Source organism: Quercus lobata, chromosome 10, assembly GCF_001633185.2.
Source record: "Quercus lobata isolate SW786 chromosome 10, ValleyOak3.0 Primary Assembly, whole genome shotgun sequence".
NCBI classification, from domain to species: domain Eukaryota; kingdom Viridiplantae; phylum Streptophyta; class Magnoliopsida; order Fagales; family Fagaceae; genus Quercus; species Quercus lobata.
Window position 1 is genome coordinate 46,146,722 of NC_044913.1, and position 19,698 is coordinate 46,166,419.

General features: G+C 34.0%; 3 protein-coding genes across 4 annotated transcripts; all 3 read right to left on the bottom strand.

The window, feature by feature from the left end:
* Window positions 1-1,661: 1,661 nt before the first annotated feature.
* Window positions 1,662-5,046, bottom strand: LOC115964838 (cysteine-rich receptor-like protein kinase 10). The gene is made up of 8 exons (XM_031084075.1): window positions 4,851-5,046; window positions 4,414-4,472; window positions 3,752-3,949; window positions 3,355-3,565; window positions 2,991-3,228; window positions 2,713-2,863; window positions 2,434-2,531; window positions 1,662-1,941 (listed from the first exon to the last, which is right to left on the bottom strand). The coding sequence occupies exons 1-8, from the start codon at window positions 5,044-5,046 to the stop codon at window positions 1,737-1,739; spliced, it is 1,356 nt and encodes a 451-aa protein (XP_030939935.1). The 3' UTR covers window positions 1,662-1,736.
* On the bottom strand, window positions 3,468-15,357 carry LOC115963763 (pentatricopeptide repeat-containing protein At1g06710, mitochondrial-like). Of its 2 annotated transcripts, XM_031082911.1 has the most exons (10): window positions 12,244-15,357; window positions 10,808-11,127; window positions 10,625-10,698; window positions 10,430-10,513; window positions 10,187-10,217; window positions 9,422-9,595; window positions 8,746-8,927; window positions 4,851-6,108; window positions 4,350-4,472; window positions 3,468-3,527 (listed from the first exon to the last, which is right to left on the bottom strand). In XM_031082911.1, exons 1-2 carry the CDS (start codon window positions 15,214-15,216, stop codon window positions 11,083-11,085), a joined length of 3,018 nt encoding a protein of 1,005 aa, XP_030938771.1. In that variant the 5' UTR covers window positions 15,217-15,357; the 3' UTR covers window positions 3,468-3,527; window positions 4,350-4,472; window positions 4,851-6,108; window positions 8,746-8,927; window positions 9,422-9,595; window positions 10,187-10,217; window positions 10,430-10,513; window positions 10,625-10,698; window positions 10,808-11,082. The 2 variants fall into 2 exon arrangements, with proteins under 2 accessions (XP_030938771.1, XP_030938772.1); XM_031082912.1 differs by lacking the exons at window positions 3,468-3,527; window positions 4,350-4,472; window positions 4,851-6,108; window positions 8,746-8,927; window positions 9,422-9,595 and having other exon boundaries at window positions 10,009-10,217.
* Window positions 5,155-5,685, bottom strand: LOC115964839 (cysteine-rich receptor-like protein kinase 29). Its single transcript, XM_031084076.1, has one exon. It carries the CDS (start codon window positions 5,683-5,685, stop codon window positions 5,155-5,157), a length of 531 nt encoding a protein of 176 aa, XP_030939936.1.
* Window positions 15,358-19,698: the final 4,341 nt, after the last annotated feature.

The following is a 19,698-nucleotide window of genomic DNA, read 5'->3' on the forward strand; positions in this document are numbered from 1 at the left end:
CCCTTGAACTACATAGGCAACCCTCATTTTCTTCATCACGTATTCGATTTCCATCTCTCTAAAAAAAAGGTTTTGCAAGTTCCTGAACTACTCCATATTCTATATAAGGATTAATGAACACTATGGGAAGAAAAATGTTCAAGATATATGTGTTTGGTTGAAGGGAAGCTGGAGCGAAAGCAAGGGATTGCTACGGTAGGAAGGAAAAGAAAAATCCTTTATTTGTTTGGAGAGAAATGGAACGAGGGAAAGGAAAATGCAGAGTTCTCCATCGAGCCAACATTTTCCTTTCCTCCCAAATTGGAAGGAAATAGAGAGAAAAGAGAATCTGTACTAGAGCATGAGGATTTTTTTTTCCCTTTCCTTTCTCCCTTGCAAACCAACACTTTGAATGCAAGGTACTCTCATTTCATTTTCTTTCTTTTCATTTCAACTCTTGACTTTTTTTTTCTTCCCCCCCTCCATTTTTCCAAACATTAAATCTTTAACCCCATGCAAAATAAATGTTCTAAAATTACTAACTCAGAAATTCAATCTAGTAATATGTAATCATGAAAAAAGGCTACAAACTATCATAAAGAAATGAAACATTATATGATATCATACAACCATATCTTGAATATACATCAAATTAATTTTATACAAAATCCAACAACATGGTCATCGACAACTGAATGAACGATTGAAAATGTGGAATTGAAACTAGAGATGGAGGGAGATTGGCATATCGTAGTCTGGCTGGAGGTTTGGTTGAGTAAGAGGAGAGGCAGAGGGAGAAAAAACAAAGGATAGATTACACCAACTGCCAACCTATCTTGAGATTTATCGAAATTATACTTCTTCCAAATGTATGTATTAATGATACTTCCCCTTGAGCTTTATATAAATGTGACAGATAAGTGCATGCCTGGTTTTCCTAAAGAAATATTCTATTTCAAAAAATATTCCTGCCAAAATTCTAGAGGAAATGACACTCCACTCCTTTGGTTATTATACATAACACTCTGCCCCTTAAGATTTATAAACATGAGTGAATCTTTTTTCCTAAATGAAAAATTCTATGAAGGAGGTAGCACTATGGGAGGGCATTTGGATTCATTGCATTTATAGAAAACTTGAGGGAGGAGTGTTATTTTGTGAAACCACAAGGGAGGTTGGTATAATTTACCCAACAATAAAAGACAAACTTATGAAGGTGAAGGAATAGAGAGAGACCAAAGGAGGTTATTTGAGATTTTTTTGGGTCAATTTGAGAACTGAGATCGACAGTATTTTTGTATCTGTGATCTATTTGATTGAGGGAAAACAAAATAAAAGGGAGATTTTTATTTCGAAAAATAGGGACCAACATGTATAACCCACATGTCAACCCAACCCAACCTATCATTTTAGCTAAAAAAAGTTATTGAGTGTCTTGGCACTCTCTCAATGAGCATGAAATTACCTATTTACCTTTTTTTCAAAATGAAAATTTTCAAAATTGCATTTTAGTTGAGGATTTATAATAAATGAATTCAATATTATTTTTAATATAAAGCCCTCTATATAAATTTCATCAGCACATGAAAATTTTTGAGTTATAGGAGAGAAAAAACGAAAGGGGAAAAAAAAGAGTGAGGTCCCTTATGATATTATAAATAATAAAGATTTAGAGTTATAGAAGTTGCTTGTAAGAAAATAATTTCCTTAATGATAAATTATAAATAATGCTTTTGGTAAGATAGGAGGGGGGAAAACTAAAGTATACGGTACCTAATTTTCGTAAAAAGAAGCACCAGATGATAGTGTCCCGCATGCAATACCCTGGTCAAAGTGTCCCAACTATAAATAAATGCCTGAGGCCTGAGGCAACAAAAAACAGAAACTTGTACTTGAGGCAAAGTACCCCATTCGAAAGTGAAGCAAACAAGTTTGTTGAGCTTCTTACTGCCACTCCAATGCCTGCAGTTTTACAATCAAGAAATCATGTAACAAAAAGAAAATACAATGAAAAACACTTGGGAAATTCTATTTGAGATTTATTCTTGAGGACCTCAGCCCTCAACTTTATTTCTCTAAAGAGAGGAAACTTAGATAAATTATTGTTGGAAGTCTATTTTTTATATAGCAACTTACCAGTTATTGTCTATAGATCAGTCTAGAGGGTTTCAGATAGCCGAGTTAGCATGGATCTCCATCATTGGTATGTATAATCATTATATTTTGGAAGGAGGACTTGTGTTTGGGCCTCAAGATTCCATTCTCCAACCAAATTGCACCCCCCACCCTTTTTTATTTATTTATTAAGTTTTGTAGGTTATGAACTATAAAAAGTTTCTCCAAAAAATGACATAAATAAGTTTTGTTGGTTATGAACTATAGGAAGTTTCTCATAAAAAAGATATATATGGGACAATAAAAAAGAAATTTTCTGTAGATAAACAAATTTCATACCCAAGGCACATCGCTCCCACTTGTGCAAGGTCTATGAGAGGTGGCTGGAAGACAGCCTCCCCAAATTTGGAGATGTGATCTGAAAAAATGTGATTTTCCTTTGTATAAAACAGCACAAACGAACTAAAAGTGAGTAACACCAACCTCCAGCACCCATCATGCAAATTGTTAGTTTTTGTAAAACATGGAGATGTTATGACATGCAAATCGTTAGTCCGACCTACCACTCCATACTTAAGGGGTGTATGTGCCATTAGACCCAAAAATAAAAATACTTACATAGCTTAGAAGGTCCTCAATATTCTCTCCATTTCGGAAGGAGCTATTCTTTCGTCCACTTATTATCACTAATACTAGCACACCAAAACTAAAGACATCAGACTTTATTGAGAATTGTTCATGCATTGCATATTCTGGAGACATATATCCACTGCACATTCACAATTATTTTCAAAAATACTATTAGCCTTTCATATTGTTTCTTTTGGTACAATGTAAACTTAAAGTATACCTATGTAAGAGACTAGATTGTTAAAAAAAAAAAGTTTGATACTTACTAGGTCCCCACAATTCTACTTGTATTGCCTTCGCTTTGATCAAGTTCAAACAATCTTGCCATACCAAAATCTGAAATTTTTGGATTCATTTCAAAATCTAATAGGATATTGCTAGCTTTAAGATCCTGATGAATAATACGAAGTCGAGAATCTTCATGAAGGTAGAGAAGACCTCGTGCAATGCCTCCTATGATTTTGTAGCGTCTTGCCCAATCTAGTAGTACACACATGATTGGATCTGCATAGTCAATCAAATATATTATATTGGACTAAATTGTGAAGGAAATATATCCATAAAAGACATGTAATCAAAATAAATTACAATGAATATAATTTTGAAATAAAGGTAGAAGTAAAATCATACCAAAAATGAAGTTATCAAGACTTCCATTGGGCACAAACTCATAAATTAGAAGCCTTTCAATTCCTTCCAAGCAAAATCCTAGGAGTCTAACTAAATGTCGGTGTTGAAGCTTGGCCACTAACGAAACTTCATTCTTAAATTCAAGATCTCCTTGACCAGAATTTTTTGAAAGCCTTTTCACAACAATAACTTGTCCATCAGAGAGTTTACCCTAAAACCGTGTAAGATTAGAACATATTTAACCCTTAGACTTAACATGTGCATCATGACTACAAACTTTTCCAATTTGGGGTGGGGGTGGGGGGAAAGTGTTTGAATCAATATCCTAATTCAATCATGAGGCTGGTCCTGCCCATTAAATTATCCTTTTTAAGGTTATTGATAATGTTAGATTTACCTTGTAAACAACACCAAATCCACCTTGTCCAAGCTTATTTGCATCAGAAAAGTCATTTGTTGCAACTTTAATAGTACCAAAGCCTAACTGAAAAGATTCCCCACTTCTAATCTCATCCACAGATTTGCTTGAACAAGACGTTAGTGCATTATTTAAAACAACACAATTTAAAATACGTTCATGCAACAGCAATGACCTCTAAAAACTAATTATTTATCAAAATCTTCTAGATAGGAAACTCATGTCTATTAGTATACAATAACTTTTTGTTTGCTTTAGTGCAAGTCAATTTATTGACGGAACACGTTGATTATTTTTAATTTGTAGTAGCTAAGTATCATTTTATGAAAAATAAAAAATAAATAAATAATCCCCAAAGTATGTCGTGTTTTACGTTAATACTTGCTGGGAAATTTGTCCTCATAGGCTCATAATATAGGTGGAATTTTTTACTCCCACAAATATCACACATACCTGAGAACTTTAGGAAGCACATCTACGTAACCAAGCACATAATTTCTGACATTTTTTGTTATTATCGTTGCAATAATTCAAATTTTGGGATAACAAAAAGAAATAAACGAATTATTTTACTTACTTTGTGGTTTCTCCCTTGGTTTCCTGACTCTTAATTAGATGCAGGAGGAGATTATAATTAGTACCACAAAAGAAATAATGGGTACAACTATGATGACTGTTTGAGATTTGTTACTCTCCTTTCCTGCAAAACCAGAAATATGTTTACATAAAAAAATCTGACAGATGTATGTTAAAAGATTCAAATGGATACATGGATAGAGTAATAAAATTAAAATTAGTTTCGAAACTTGTGAACTTATAAGGAAAGTAATAAGGACTCCTTCATAAAAAGTTGTCAGCTTTTGACCTGATTAAATGATCAATTGTCTCAAAAGCTTAAAAGTTATTAGGAAATTGTATGTTTAATCATTTAACTATAATTCTAACAGAACTTATTTGCTTCTATACAGCTTCTTAAAGTCTTTTTTTTTTCTTTAATCAACATTCAGCAAAGCAAATAAGTATTCACCAAAAGGTTGCATCCAAATGGATTACATTTTAAGCTTAATGGCATTGGTACCTTTTGCAGCAGGGGTGTTGTTTGATGCTGGAGGAGATACTGATGGTACTGGAGGCGGTGGTGGAGACAGTGATGGTGATGATGCATTATCAGCTGTGGTGTCATAGAAGAGACCGACCTTAAACCTTAAATTACAGATGGGTCTGATAACTCTCCCACCTTGCTTCCCATCACAACAATTTGGTATTTCTCCCATAGCCCCAGCCAAGCAATCACTGCAATCTCGATCGGACAAATCAGGTGTGCACTGCACAACTGAATATAGTGTTTGATTGTTTGGTGCTGTTGCATTTCCCGCCGCAAACTAACGAAGAGAACCACCTGCAGCAGCTTGAACTCTTTTGCTATCCAACAAGGTCATCAGGTCCTGACTGAACTGATCATAATTGCCTGATACGTTATTTGGGTTCCACAAATAGAAAGAAGGACTAGTTTCCTTGATGTTAAATATGTCGCGGAATGAGTAGCGTAACATGCACTCGTCATACCCTCCTATCGCTTCCTTCTGATTGGGACAAAGCAGAGGGAGAAGATTTGTAGCGCTATTGAGGCAACTACGGCAAATATCTGGCTTGGCATCTCCTCTACGAAGTCCAAGTGAATATACTTTGTCAGGGCTTTTGCCATAAGAAAAATTGTAGAACCCATAGTCAATTTCTGTGTTGGAGGAGAGGGAGGAGAGGACTTGACTGAGGTTTGTATTGTAGGTACTGTTGCTTGTGTAGTTACCCTTGTCTAAGCAGTAAGAGTATCGGAAGTCTGGCTGAGCAATGGCTTGAGAAATCAGTATGCAAATGGAAAAGAGGAAGACAAGTCTTGAAGAAACCATTGCCATGTGTTTAAGGCAAGACTTGGGTTAAGAAACTTATTATTTAAACTTTTAGAGAGGGGTGAACTAGTGGGCTAAGTAAAGACTTTGAACAAAAGGAAGTCCATGGTTTTTTTGAAACATTCAACCATTTGTTTCTCGATACTTTTCAGTCAAACTAACGTGTCCAATTTTTCTATGTAAATATGAGTGCAAGACTGTAAGGGCATAAGAAGAATCGATCAACAGCGTAAGTCCTCTTGGGAACGTTTACAATGAACAATATTCCACGGCTAGATATAACCCTTTTTTTTTCTTTGATTTGGTATAGGGGATAATTACTAGTAAAACTTTACCCTTTTTTTGGGAAGTGAGGTCTCGCTTGCACCACTTGGCACCGGTATTGCAACTTGGTGGGGACTTCCTTGTTATGATTGTCGCGCGCATGTTCTGAAATTAACACGGGAGAGCTTTTTACGCAAACTTTGTAAGTGGCAGTCAACAATACCTTATTTTTACGCAAACTTTGAAAGTGGCAGTCGACAATATCTACATCTTGACAGATGCAATTAATAAAACTAAACTATTTATTATCTTTTCAATGCACACCATTAAACTTTCAAAGCCCAACATTTTTATCCTATTAAAATAATATAAAATCCCTCATTACAAATATGATTTGGTTATTTAACTATAATATTTATAATTACACAAAGATTACAAGTTAGTTTCTAATGAAGAAAAAACCATGATATCCAATTTGCCAGTTTCTAATGTGAAATTCTTGTAACAAATAGAGTTGGGCAAGTTGGAGTTCGACTTATTTGGTCTTTAGTAGGGGTGAAAAAATCTGACACGACCCGTGAACCCAACACGACTAACCCATTTATAAACAGGTCATGGGTTGAAGTTAAATGGATACGAGTCATATTTGGGTTGACACAACTAACCCGTTTAATAAACGGGTCGTATTCGTGTTCAGCATACAAACCCGCCTGAGCCATTTAACTAGTAAAATTATTAGTTATTTTGATATTATTACTTAATTTATGGTTGTTTTATATGTTTATTATTATATTTATAGTTGTAATTGTAATTTAATTTTATATAAATAGGAATTGGTAAAGATTATATAGGTTAAGTATGACCTATTAATTAAATAGATTATAAAACGGGTCATTTGTACTGACCTTTACATGATTTGTTAATTAAACGAGTTAAATATGTAAAGTCGGGTTGACCTGTTTAATAAACAGGTCGTGTTTGGGTCAAGGATTCTCGACACATTTAGTAAACAGGCCGGGTTCGGGTCAACACATATAGCCGAATACTCATAACTCGACATAACACAAACCCGACCCATGAACACGAATTGCCACCCCTTGTCTTTAGTGTGTCAGCTCAATCCATTATAACTTGCTTCCTCTTCTTTTTCGCATTAGAAAAAACAAAACCCTTGAACTACATAGGCAATCCTCATTTTCTTCATCATGTATTCGATTTCCATCTCAACGAAAGCTGGAGAGAAAGCAATGGATGGCAAAGGAAGGAAAAGAAAAATCCTTTATTTGTTAGGAGAAATAGAACGAGGTAAAGGAAAATGCAAAGTTCTCCATAGGGCCAACATTTTCCTTTCCTCCCAAATTGGAAGGAAATAGGACAAAGAGAGAATCTGTACTAGAGCATGAGGATTTTTTTCCTTTCCTTTCTCCTTTGCAAACCAAACACTTTGAATGAAAGGTACTCTCATTTCCTTTTCCTTCTTTTCATTTCAACTCTTGACTTCCTCCCCCACACCCCCCCCCCTCCACTTTTCCAAACATTAAATCTTTGACACCATGCAAAATAAATGTTCTAAAATTACTAACTTAGAATTTCAATCTAGTAATATGTAATCATGATACAACCATCATAAAGAAATGAAACATTACATGATATCATACAACCATTTCTTGAATATACATAAAATTAATTTTATACAAAATCCAACAGCATGGTCATCGACAACTAAATGAACAATTGAAAAAGTGGAATTGAAACTAGAGATGGAGGGAGATTGGCATATTGTAGTGTGGCTAGAGGTTTGGTTGAGTAAGAGTAGAGACAGAGGGAGAAAGAACACAGATTACAACAACGACCAACCTATCTTGAGATTTATCGAAATTATACTTCTACCAAAGGCATGTGTTAATGGTACCCCTTTGAGGTTTGTATAAATGTGACAGATAAGTGCATGCCTGGCTTTCCTAAAAAAATATTCTATTTCAAAAAATATTCCTGCCAAAACTAGGGAGGAAATGGCACTCCACTCCCTTTGTTATTATAAATAACACTCTGCCCCCTTAAGGTTTGTGAACAAGAGTGAATCTTTTTTTAAAAAAATGAAAAATTCTATGAAGGAAGTAGTACTATGAGAGGGCATTTGGATTTATTGCATTTATAGAAACCTTGAGGGAGGTGTGTTATTTTGTGAGACCACAAGGGAGGTTGGTATAATTTACCCAACAATAAAAGACGAACTTATGAAGGTGAAGGAATAGAGAGACCAGAAGTGGTTATTTGAGATTTTTTTTTGGTCAATTTGAGAATTGAGATCAACAGTATTTTTGTATCTGTGATCTATTTGATCAAGGGAAAACCAAATAAAAGGGGGATTTTTATTTCGAAAAATAGGGACCAACATGTTTCACCCACATGTCAACCCAACCCAACCTGTCATTTTAGCTAAAAAAAGTTATTGTGTGTCTTGGCACTCCCTCGATGAGCATGAAATTAGCTGTTTACCTTTTTTTCTAATAAAGAAAATTTTCAAAATTGCATTTGGAGTTGAGTATTTATAATAAATGAATTCAATATTATTTTTAATATAAAGCCCTCTATAAATTTCATCAGCACATGAAGATTTTGAGTTGTAGGAGAGAAAAAAAGAAAGGGGAAAAAAAAAGAGTGAGGCCACTTATGATATTATAAATAATAAAGATCTAGAGTTATAGAAGTTGCTTGTAAGAAAATAATTTCCTTAATGTTAAATTATAAATAAAGCTCTTGGTAAGATAGGAGGGGGGGAAAAACTAAAGTACATGGTACCTGATTTTTGTAAAAAGAAGCACCAGATGATAGTGTCCCACATCCAATACCCTGCTCAAAGTGTCCCAGCTATAAATAAACACCTAAGGCGACAAAAAAGGGAAATTTGTACTTGAGGCAAAGTACCCCATTCGAAAGTGAAGCAAACAAGTTTGTTGAGCTTCTTACTGCCACTCCAATGCCTGCAATTTTACAGTCATGAATCATGTAACAAAAAGAAAAGACAATGAAAAACACTTGGGAAATTCTATCTGAGATTCATTCTTGAGGACCTCAGCCCTCAACTTTTATTTCTCTAAAGAGAAGAAGCTTACATAAATTATTGTTAGAAGTTTATTTTTTATATAGCATCTTACCAATTATTGTCTATAGATCAGTCTAGAGGGTTTCAGATAGCCGAGTTAGCATGGATCTCCACCATTGGTATGTATAATCATTATATCTTGGAAGGAGGACTTGTGTTTGGGCCTCAAGATTCCATTCTCCAAACAAATTGCACCCCCCACCCTTTTTTATTTATTTATTAAGTTTTGTAGGTTATGAACTATAAGAAGTTTCTCCAAGAAAGGACATATAAATAAGTTTTGTTGGTTATGAACTATATGAAGTTTCTCATAAAAAAGACATATATGGGACAATAAAAAAGAAATTTTCTGTAGATAAACAAATTTCATACCCAAGGCACATCGCTCCCACTTGTGCAAGGTCTATGAGAGGTGGCTGGAAGACAGCCTCCTCAATTTGGAGATGTAATCTGAAAAAATGTGATTTTCCTTTGTATAAAACAGCACAAACGAACTAAAAGTGAGTAACACCAACCTCCAGCACCCATCATGCAAATTGTTAGTTTCTGTAAAACATGGAGATGTTACAAGAATGAATTCACATAGATTTCTTATGTGAATTCATATTTGACAACAATGCCATTGCATTCAACGAACTTTAGAAAGGATTTCACCTTTCGACTCCACAGTGCCATGTTTATAAAAATTTTAAATTGGGTCACTTTCTATGGATCATGCAACTGTCTCTATAGACGTTGTTGAAGTGTAACGACAATGTTTAAGAGAATATGTACATGGCAAAAGCACCAATCTGTTCTATATAAAAATTTCATTCACATGCAATACAAATTTGCATCATGTGACATGTCATTAGAATCTCCAGTGAAATAATACAGATCTTGCTGACATTACTCCATAAATTAAAATTGATTAGATCCATGTTGTGATCTATATTGAAATAGGCCTTTTGTGGGAAAGAAAGTATTTCCAATCATCAATGAGACCAAACAGTCAATTAAATTCAAATTCATGTGACTACATTCCCAGGCAAGAGTGGGGGGAAAGTGTGATAATTTGTAGGTGTGTTTGTCAGTGTCTATGCATGTATTGTCATCATCAGTGTCAAAGCTGCACAAGAAAGAAGATAGAACCAACACCTCAGAAGTCCTTATCACAATCGAAGGCTATCTGCAGCAAAAAATTGGTTCTAATAACACATCATGCATTGCATTCAATAACAAACTTTAGCTGTATACAACACAGCTGCATCATGAATGATATGATTTTACTAAAAGCTAGCAACAAGAATGGTGGATTTATTTACATTGAATGATGAAAGAACAAGATATACATAGTCACTACCGTCTAGGTCACAGAAGAATACTAATGAATAAACTGACCTTGACAAATTCAATGGAGGGTATTGCAGAAGTAAATCAGTTTTAGTAACACTGACTCGCATCATACCCAATAAGCCACGTCAGCTGTAAGCAACAATGCACAATGTAAATGCAAATAAGGATAAAGAAGACATTTTTTCTTTGCTAAGAATCTTGTTTCGATTGGTTTTTGTTAAGAAGTTAAAGAGAGCTCACCAACTTTAAGAGACTGAAGAAGTAAATCAGTTTTAGCAACATTGACTCGCATCATACCCAATAGGCCGCATTAGCTGTAAGCAATGGTGCACAAAATAAACGCAAATAAGGATAAATAGGACCTCTCTTTTTTTTAAGAAGTTTTTTCAATTGGTTTTTGTTAAGAAGTTAAAGAGAGCTCACCAACTTTATGAGAATGAATAATTGAAAGGCAAAATATTTCCCTCAAGCTTTATTTCAGCTTCTAGTTGCTTCAAACAGTCAATCGAAGATGTCCATATTTTTTTTATACTCATTTCATTGCGATGCAAATTATGCAATAGCTATCACCTCCTAGGAATTTCATGTGTGCATCAAGAGTTTCCACCAATGTAGTCATTATCTGAACCAAAACTTTAACATACACCATTATGCTATCACATCAACCTTGAGAAAAAAATATAGATATGCTCAAAAGCCTAATTTCTGGAAGATGTATCTTCTTGTTGAAGCCAATGGATATCCTGCTCAAAGAAAGGAGAAATAAATAATGATAAAAAGAAGAAGAAATTATTAGACAAGTAACTAGACACCTATTTATTCTTAAACAGGTTTCACCACAATACAAGGGACAACTAAAATTTTCAGCAACACTGTTTCCGAAGTAACAGCTTCTTTTGTCTTTTCACAAAGCAAGCACAATTTATCACTTAAACAACAAAATAGTTTTCAATGTCTCTCTTTCAGTGCCACCTACTAATATGTGATTTTACTTGAAAGAGAATCATTAATGTGTGGGCAATGGTAAAACTCAAGTGAGACCTTCCACCAGTGCCACAATATTAATGCGTATAATATATACAGCTAGATGCCCCCTCAACCAAAGTGGTTTTAGCTTTCCTGAAGTAGCTTATCCTACTACAATATTATAAATATCCAAAAGTCTCCTAATTAATACTTCCCAAGCAGTTTTTCATTCTTCTTAGACTACAATCAGTTGGAAAAAAAAGTGGAGGATAAATAAAGAAGAAAACAGTGGTCTCCTTACATCTATTTGCATTTATGCCAAAAATTCTATTAAGTGTCACTCTGACCTAGTAACCTTTACATGCTAAACCCAGTTTTTCCATTTACAGACCCAAAACATGCAGGATATTAAAGAACCAACATATAAACTTTCATTATTGAATTTAGTCAGGGATATTTTCAAACCTAGATATCCTTTTTTTTTTTTTTTGGCTAAATACTCAAACCAAAATAAGTACATAACTAAGAAGATGCAATGACAGACAGCTAGTCTCCAGTACAGCAAGAAAACCAGCTTTCATCATTCAATTCAACGTAGTTAGATATCATTAGCCCACAACACAAAAGATGGCAAACAGATATTCTCCTAAAGGGTGCAGATTCATGAACCCATAATTATTCTAAAGACTCAGATTTATTTTAACTTGGAGCAATTTTTTCTCATATCTTGCAAATTTTAAGTAGAAACCAATTTCACAACCAAATGGATAGACTATATATATATATTTGACAAAATTTTGAGAACTGACAACTTCAATAGGCAAAAACATGATTTGTTTCCATAATGTATACCAAAGCTTGAGCAAAGAAAATGTAGATAGAGAGAGACTGACCATCTGACATATGCTATCTGACAGTTGAAGTGCCTCTTCCCACTTGTTAATATTGATGAGCCCTTTAATAAGGTGAACAAATGTGCTCAGCTCTGCAACACCACCCATCCTTACCATATCTGTGTACAGCTCAAAAGCCTTAACGACTTTACCTGCACGGGAGAGGCTCTCAATCAAAGAAGTATACATATTCTTGCTGGCAGCTTTTAAAGGGAAAAATGACGGAATCTCTTCATGCAGCTCCAGAGCTGATTCTAATCTCCCAGCCTTAATAAAACTATCAAACAGTATTCGGTATACTGGAACAATAGGAACAGAATCATTCTCACTGATCTCATCTAAAAGCCCGAGTGAGATAATAAACTCTCGGTTGAAACCTTCAATGACCTTATGGTAGCTTGATATATGCCTTGGCCAATATGTCTGTTTCATTTCATCCAAGAGTTTATGAGCCTCATCCAGAAGGCCAGTGGCACAACAGTGATTTATAAGAACCCTGTAGGTGACAAAATTTGGAGCACAACCCTTTGAGCCCATTTCTCTCAAGAGCTCAAGACATTTTTTGACTTTACCCACTTTCCCAAAGCCATCTATCATTGCAGTATAAGTCACAACATTTGGATAACACCCCTTTTCTTCCATCATTAGCATAAGCTTATAGGCTTCATCTGTCTTTCCAACTTTACAGAGGCCATCAATCATCTCTGTGTATATGACAACATTTGGTGCACAAGAATTTTCTAGCATTTTGGACAAGACTTTCAAAGCAAGATCCAGTCTTTTATCCTTAAACAACCTGTCAATCAAAGAGCTGTAAGTATAGACATTAGGACTATATCCATGCTCTGACATCTTAGCAAACACCTCTTGTGCATCATCTAGCTTCCCAGCCTTGCAGAATCCATCTATAAGAGCATCATACACAATATGGTTTGGCTCACAGCCTTCCACTGACATAGCATCCAACAAGTTACGGGCCTCTTTGACCTTGTGAGCTTTGCACAAACCATCAACCAATGCTCCATATGTAAACACATTTGGCTCTTCGGAATTGCCATCATCAATTCTAAAATACATATCTACATCAGAAATTTCCACATTACCTCTCATTCTTGCATATATTTGGCATGCTTTTTCAATCTCCCCAGCTTTACAGTGGCCATCAATCAAAGCCGTATATGTTATAACATTAGGAATGCAACCTTCAGAACACATAATCTCAAACAGATCATTTGCATTGGAAATTTTCCTAGCTTTAAGGTAGGCATGTATAAGAGCAGTATATGTCACCACATTAGGGGCACAACCATCCCTTACCATTTCATCAAACCAGTTGCGAGCCTGTTTAATAAGACCAGATTTACAGAAGCTATCAATTAAAATTGTATATGTATAAACATCAGGAACAATACCATTCCCTTTCATTTCTTCAAACAATAAAAAGGCCTTTTCTACCTTGGAGGCATTACACAAAAAGCCAATCACTTTAGCATAGGTACTACTATCAGGTATGAATCCCTTACTCATCATTTCACGAATAACAGTATATGCCCTCTCAAATTTTCCAGCACCACAAAGACATCGAGCAAAATTGCTGACATTGACCTTATTCAATACAACCCCTGCATCAAGCATCTCACCATAAGCTTTCTCAGCCAGCTCCAAAACATCTGAGCTAGGTAATTCTTCATTGCCGCATATACTACCAATCAAGATATTGTAAACCACATAACCTGGCTGGCAACTGCATTTGACCATTTTCTTAAGCAACTTATAGGCATAAGAATAATCTCCTGATCTGCAAAAGGCATGAACAAGAGAATTAAAAATCTTAGGACTAGGATAACAACCTTCTGTGATCATCATACTAAGAATTCTCTTACACCTACCAAGCTGTCTTTTCCTCAAACACCCACAAAGCAAAGTCCTATATGTCACAACATTAGGAATACAAGAACTAGTCCGCATTCTGTTCAAGAAATCCATAGCTTCCTCAAAAAGAGAAGCTTCACACAACCCAGATATCATCTTTGTATAAAGAACTGTGTTGGGTACAATTTCTTCCTTCTCAAACAGCGAGAGAGCTTCTCTCCACCTCCCCGCTTTGCAGAGAGATTGTGCAAAACAACCTAAGGTAAACTCATCCATACTAAACCCTGAACTCGACATCTCCCTATGAACCAAATAAGCTGTGTCAAACCGATCGGCTTTAAGAAACACTTGAACCAATGCATTATACGTCCATCTCGTGGGCTTGTACCCAAAATCCTTAAGCCTCCCAAGCTCCTCCAATGCTAAATTCCATAACCCATTTCGGCAACACTTTTGAATCAAAAAATTTAGCAACTTCCCAAGCACTTCCTTATCATCATCCTTAATCTCTCCTAAAAATTGTTCCGGTATTCTCTCATTACTATCACACCCCAATCTCTCTAACAACGCATCATACACAACTCCAGTGTGACTATACCCAATTTGCCGCCCCGCCCAAATGAAAAACTTGACAGCCAATTCAGGATTTTGCACAAGACTCAACACCTCAACCACTAAAGTCTCATTCAATCTGTCCCTAAACTGCCTAAGAAACTTGTCGGTTTTGTCACCAAACACATCACCATTACTATGAATTGCATTAACTATCAAAGCAGCATCATTTGAACACTTACCGGAGTCGAGTTTTCCACCAGAAGACCCACTAACAGCATTGGAATCCATGGAAGAGTCCTGCAGAAAGGCAAAATCTTCGGCTGAAACGGGTTTGACCCGCGAATTATCAAGCGAAAAGGGGTCGTCCGGATCGATTAGGCCGTCGAGATTGTCGGGGGAATAGGTGGAGACGAATCTGGAAATGACGGAGAGGAGATTTTGGCGGGAGATAATGGATGAAGATTTGGGGTTGGAGTTGAGAGAAAGAGAGGAAGAGAAAGAAGGGAGTGAGTGAAAGAGAAGAGTCTTTATCACTCTTTTGCTCATATTCTTTCTTTGAAGAATTGATTAGATTAGAGGTGGAATGTTTTTGAAATGGGGGTTTTGGGTTCAGGCCAGGGTTTAAGCTAAGGTGGGACTGTGAGTCTGTGAGAGAGAGTGTGTGTGTGGAAGTGGGATTGAGACTTGAGAAGAATGAACCAACAAGTTTCAAATTCAGGTAAAAATCAAAAAAGGTGTATAAGTTCAACGTAGTTTCAATTTTTGTCTTTTTTTTTTTTCTTTTTTCTTTTTTCTTTTTTTTTTTTGAGTCTTGACATTGCTAAATATTAGCTTTTTGAAAATTATATATTTTAACCCAAAAAAAATTTATATTACTAAATCCTTTAGCAAGTTATTTAGTTATTAATTTATTATTATATATTAGCTTTTTGTGAAATATAGTTATTTAGTTATATAGCTTTCTGCCAATTATATTGCAAAACATAGGTTTTTGCAAGTGATTTACTTATATAATTTTTTGTGAATTTTTGTCCCTTGAGTCTTGACATTGCCAAATATAGCTTTTTGCGAATTATGTGCATGTTTGGATCCAACTTATTCACGGCTGCGTTTTCTTCTCCTACGTTTTCTCCTTTTTTTTTTCTTTTAGCAGCTTATGTTGACTTTTCTTCCATGAACAGTGCACAGATGTACTGTTCATGGACCCACAAACTTCACTTTTTATCAACTTTTTCATTAAAAATAAGTCCTACAGTACTATTTACACATTTAAAAATTATTTTGCTACAGTGTTTTCAGTTTTCAGTTTCAGTAAAATAAATTCTATCCAAAGATTCCAAACACACCCTATATTACGAAAAAAAATAAATAAATAAAAAATAAAAACCTTTTTGATGAATTATTTTGTGTCCAACTTATTTGGCTAGTTTTTAACTTTTATGTACATTTTTTTTAAGAATTTCACTTTTTCAAAGTGTCACTCACATATCAATTTTTTTTTTTTTTTTTTTTTTTTTTTTTGGAGAATCACTCCGTTAGTCAATAACTTAGCAATATATTTTAATCTAGCTTCTAAGTACCCTTTAGATCTAACCACAAAACCGCAACTCATTTGATCTCCATATTCAACAAGCTATGTGATGACTTGCTCTAATACCAAATGATACAAAATCATAGATAAAATTCACCCTTAAAAACCGACTTGCCAGTGGCAGCTTCAGGATTTTTTTTTTCTAGGGGGTCAATAGTGCCAAACCTAAGAATAGTCTAGAGAGAAGGTTTATTAATTTATTTTGCTTAATGAAGAAGAAATTTTAACAGTAATGCTACTGACGCAATACTTTCATAATAAAATTTAGGTGGCAAGTTGTTAAAAGTATGTAAAAAAGTGATGTCAGTTGTGAGTCTAAATAAAAACCAATTACAACATATAACTTAACCTTTATTATAAAATTATTGTGAAAGTAGCACTAAGAGCATTCTTATCAAAGCTTTCAAATGCTAAAAATGCTATTTTTTAACATCTAATTCTAGAAAAAGCACACTACATTAAAAGTGCTATATGCTATAAATTTTGACATCCAACTACAGTGGGCTACTATCTCTAACAGCCCATTATAGCAAGATGTTAAAAAAATATAAATTTGTTTAATCAAACAGGTACATGGTAGCTAATTGAAAACATAAAGAAAGAATATAAAAATAAATAAATAAATAAATAAAAGATTATTTAAATGAAGTGGTAAAATAATAGAACCTTTGATATTTGATGTATTATAAAGTGAGTTGTTAAAATGAATAAAGTAACTTTTTGAGATGTTAAGGGTCTATTTGAGATCTACTTATTTTGTTAAAATTGAAAACTTTTTGCTGAAAGTACTATAAATAAAGGTAAATATTAGTTGAAATAGTACTGTGAGACTCATAAATAGTACCAAAAAGTGCAGTAGGACTCATAAATAGTAACAAAAATAAGCTAAATAACAGCAAAAATAAGCTAAATAGCAAAATAAGTTGGCAAAAAATAAGCTAGCCAAACAGACATTAAATGCTATATTTTATAGCATTCTTGATGAAAAAAGCCCTAAGATAATTATATTCAAGCTTATTTCATCTAGGTTTAAACAAAATTTAGATTCAGGGTGTTCAAATTTTTTATTTAGAGGTCAAAACAAATAAAAAAATACAAAAAAAATATATATATATATATTTTTTTTTGGCCAGGTCAAGGGGTTCATATGAACCCCTTGGGCTGGCTGTAGCGCCGCCCATGTGACTTGCAATGGAAGGGTAAGTATAATTTAAAACACTTTCAACAAAAAGCTAAATAAGCTGATTATAAATTAGCTTTTTTTGCTCTTTTTTTTTTTGTAAATAACCGCATATTTTATGTAGAGTTTGCAGATCTTGCACTGCTTTCTGTCTCTATTTTATTTCAAATAATCTATCATTCAATTTTTGGAAATAAATTAGTTTTTAGCTTCTTCTTTTTTCTTTTTTCTTTTTCTTTTTTTGTCGCACATCATGCAAATATAATGGGTCCTTGTTATCATTTGCACTTAGGTTTGCTCTGTTTTTCTTTTGTTTAATTGGAATTCCTCCTCATACCTGACAGAAAATCTCAAATTATACGCCAAAACAGTTTCTTTATCATAAATTAACATAGATTAATGTTAATGATTTGATCTTTGTGCCTGGTTTGATTTCTAAGTATCAGCCTGAACAATTTTTATTCACTAGCTAATCAGACGCATGCACTATTTCATGATTAGTATGAAATTGCATATGTTAAATTAGCCAAAACAATTGTATTAATAAAGGGATAAAAAGCCAACCATATGGTTAGATTGAGCATTCATTCAGATCCATCACAAATATCCCAGTTTCCAATTGGGATTCTTTCAATTTCAAATTAAGATACAATATTTGAAGAAACTCAATTTTTTGGGTTTCGGTTTTAACCTTTGTTTGGGCTTTAATTAAATATTGTTAGGGTTTTATCAGTAAAATGAACTCTACAACTGAAACAATTCTCCCTGACGAGCAGGTACCATGGAATTTGTTATTTGCTTTCTTTACTTGGCAACTTTGGTTAGCCCCAAATGCTAGACTATTCAATAATACATCTATATCTCAATCTCATCTTGATTACAAATCTATACATTTAGCAATTGAATTCTATCATCTTGCTTCCCCAGATAAATTTTTAAAAGTTGTTGTCTCTCGAATTATTAAATGGCTTCCCCCTCTTGAACACTTTAATAACAATAGTATTGAAATTTTGACAATCTAAGAACCTAATTACCTCTCTCTCTCTCTCTCTCTCTCTCTAAGAGAAAGAGAAAAAGGAAATGAATAAAAATAATTATTTTGAAATATCTCTTTCATTCCCTTGTTTGGAATTTTTATTATAAAGAATGGAAAATCATTCCCTTAGTTGGAAGTTTAAAATGTGAGGGAATGAAATAAGTAATAGAAACCCATCAAATTTGAGTACTTGGATGTCTATTAATGGTGTCATTCACCATCCTTGTGGATTGTGGGCGCAAAGAAGAATACGCCCCGGCCGAGTAGACCATGGCAGAGAAAAAATGGAGTCACCACCTAAATTAGGTCTAGGAACCTTATTGGGTCTTTTGGGCCAATCACTTACATACATGGGTCCACATACTAGATTATGGGTCCAGAGTTTGGGTACGGCTTGGGAATGTGTTAGATACTCAAGACTGCTCAACTTGTAGGCCGGCCTCTATTATGTGTTGCTAGACTGTATTTAATTAAAAAGTTTATTAAGAGGACTTTAATCCTTAACCTAAACATACATCATGCACTTAAGGAAATAAAACACACAACATATTAAATATCACTATATAAAAAAGAAACAAATAAAACACAATCAGACAAAATAAATTAAACATAGCAAGTTGACAATTAAATATAAATGCACAAAGAAAAAGATATTAAATAAACTAAACATTGCAAAAATACTAAAACAAACATGAGAAACAATTAAACACAACATATTAACCTAAATAGGGTCAAACAAAATCAAATAACATGTTAAATAGTAATTAAAATAATAAAAAACAAGATTTTTCCCTAATCTAGGTTCGGGATGCATACACATACTCAATCATGCATACACATACTCAAAGATACGTATGCATCCTTTAGCATAGATTCGAAACAATTACATTTTTACAGATTTAATCATTCAAAGATATTAAAACAGAAATCGAACATGCATGTTAGAACCCTAAACACTTAAACTAACATAAAGCAAATAAAACAAACACCAATATAAACAAATAAACATGAAACAAAATCAACAAGTATACTAAACTAACATAAAATAAACATGCATGTTATACTTTTCATGAAACCAAAATAATGAAACAAGAACAACCTAAAATAGATTATAAACAACTTAAAATCATATTAAAACATATCAAACATAATTAAGAACATCAAACAAATAAAATATAACAAAATGGAGGAACTATACCAAGAAAATCTTGTAAATTTTAT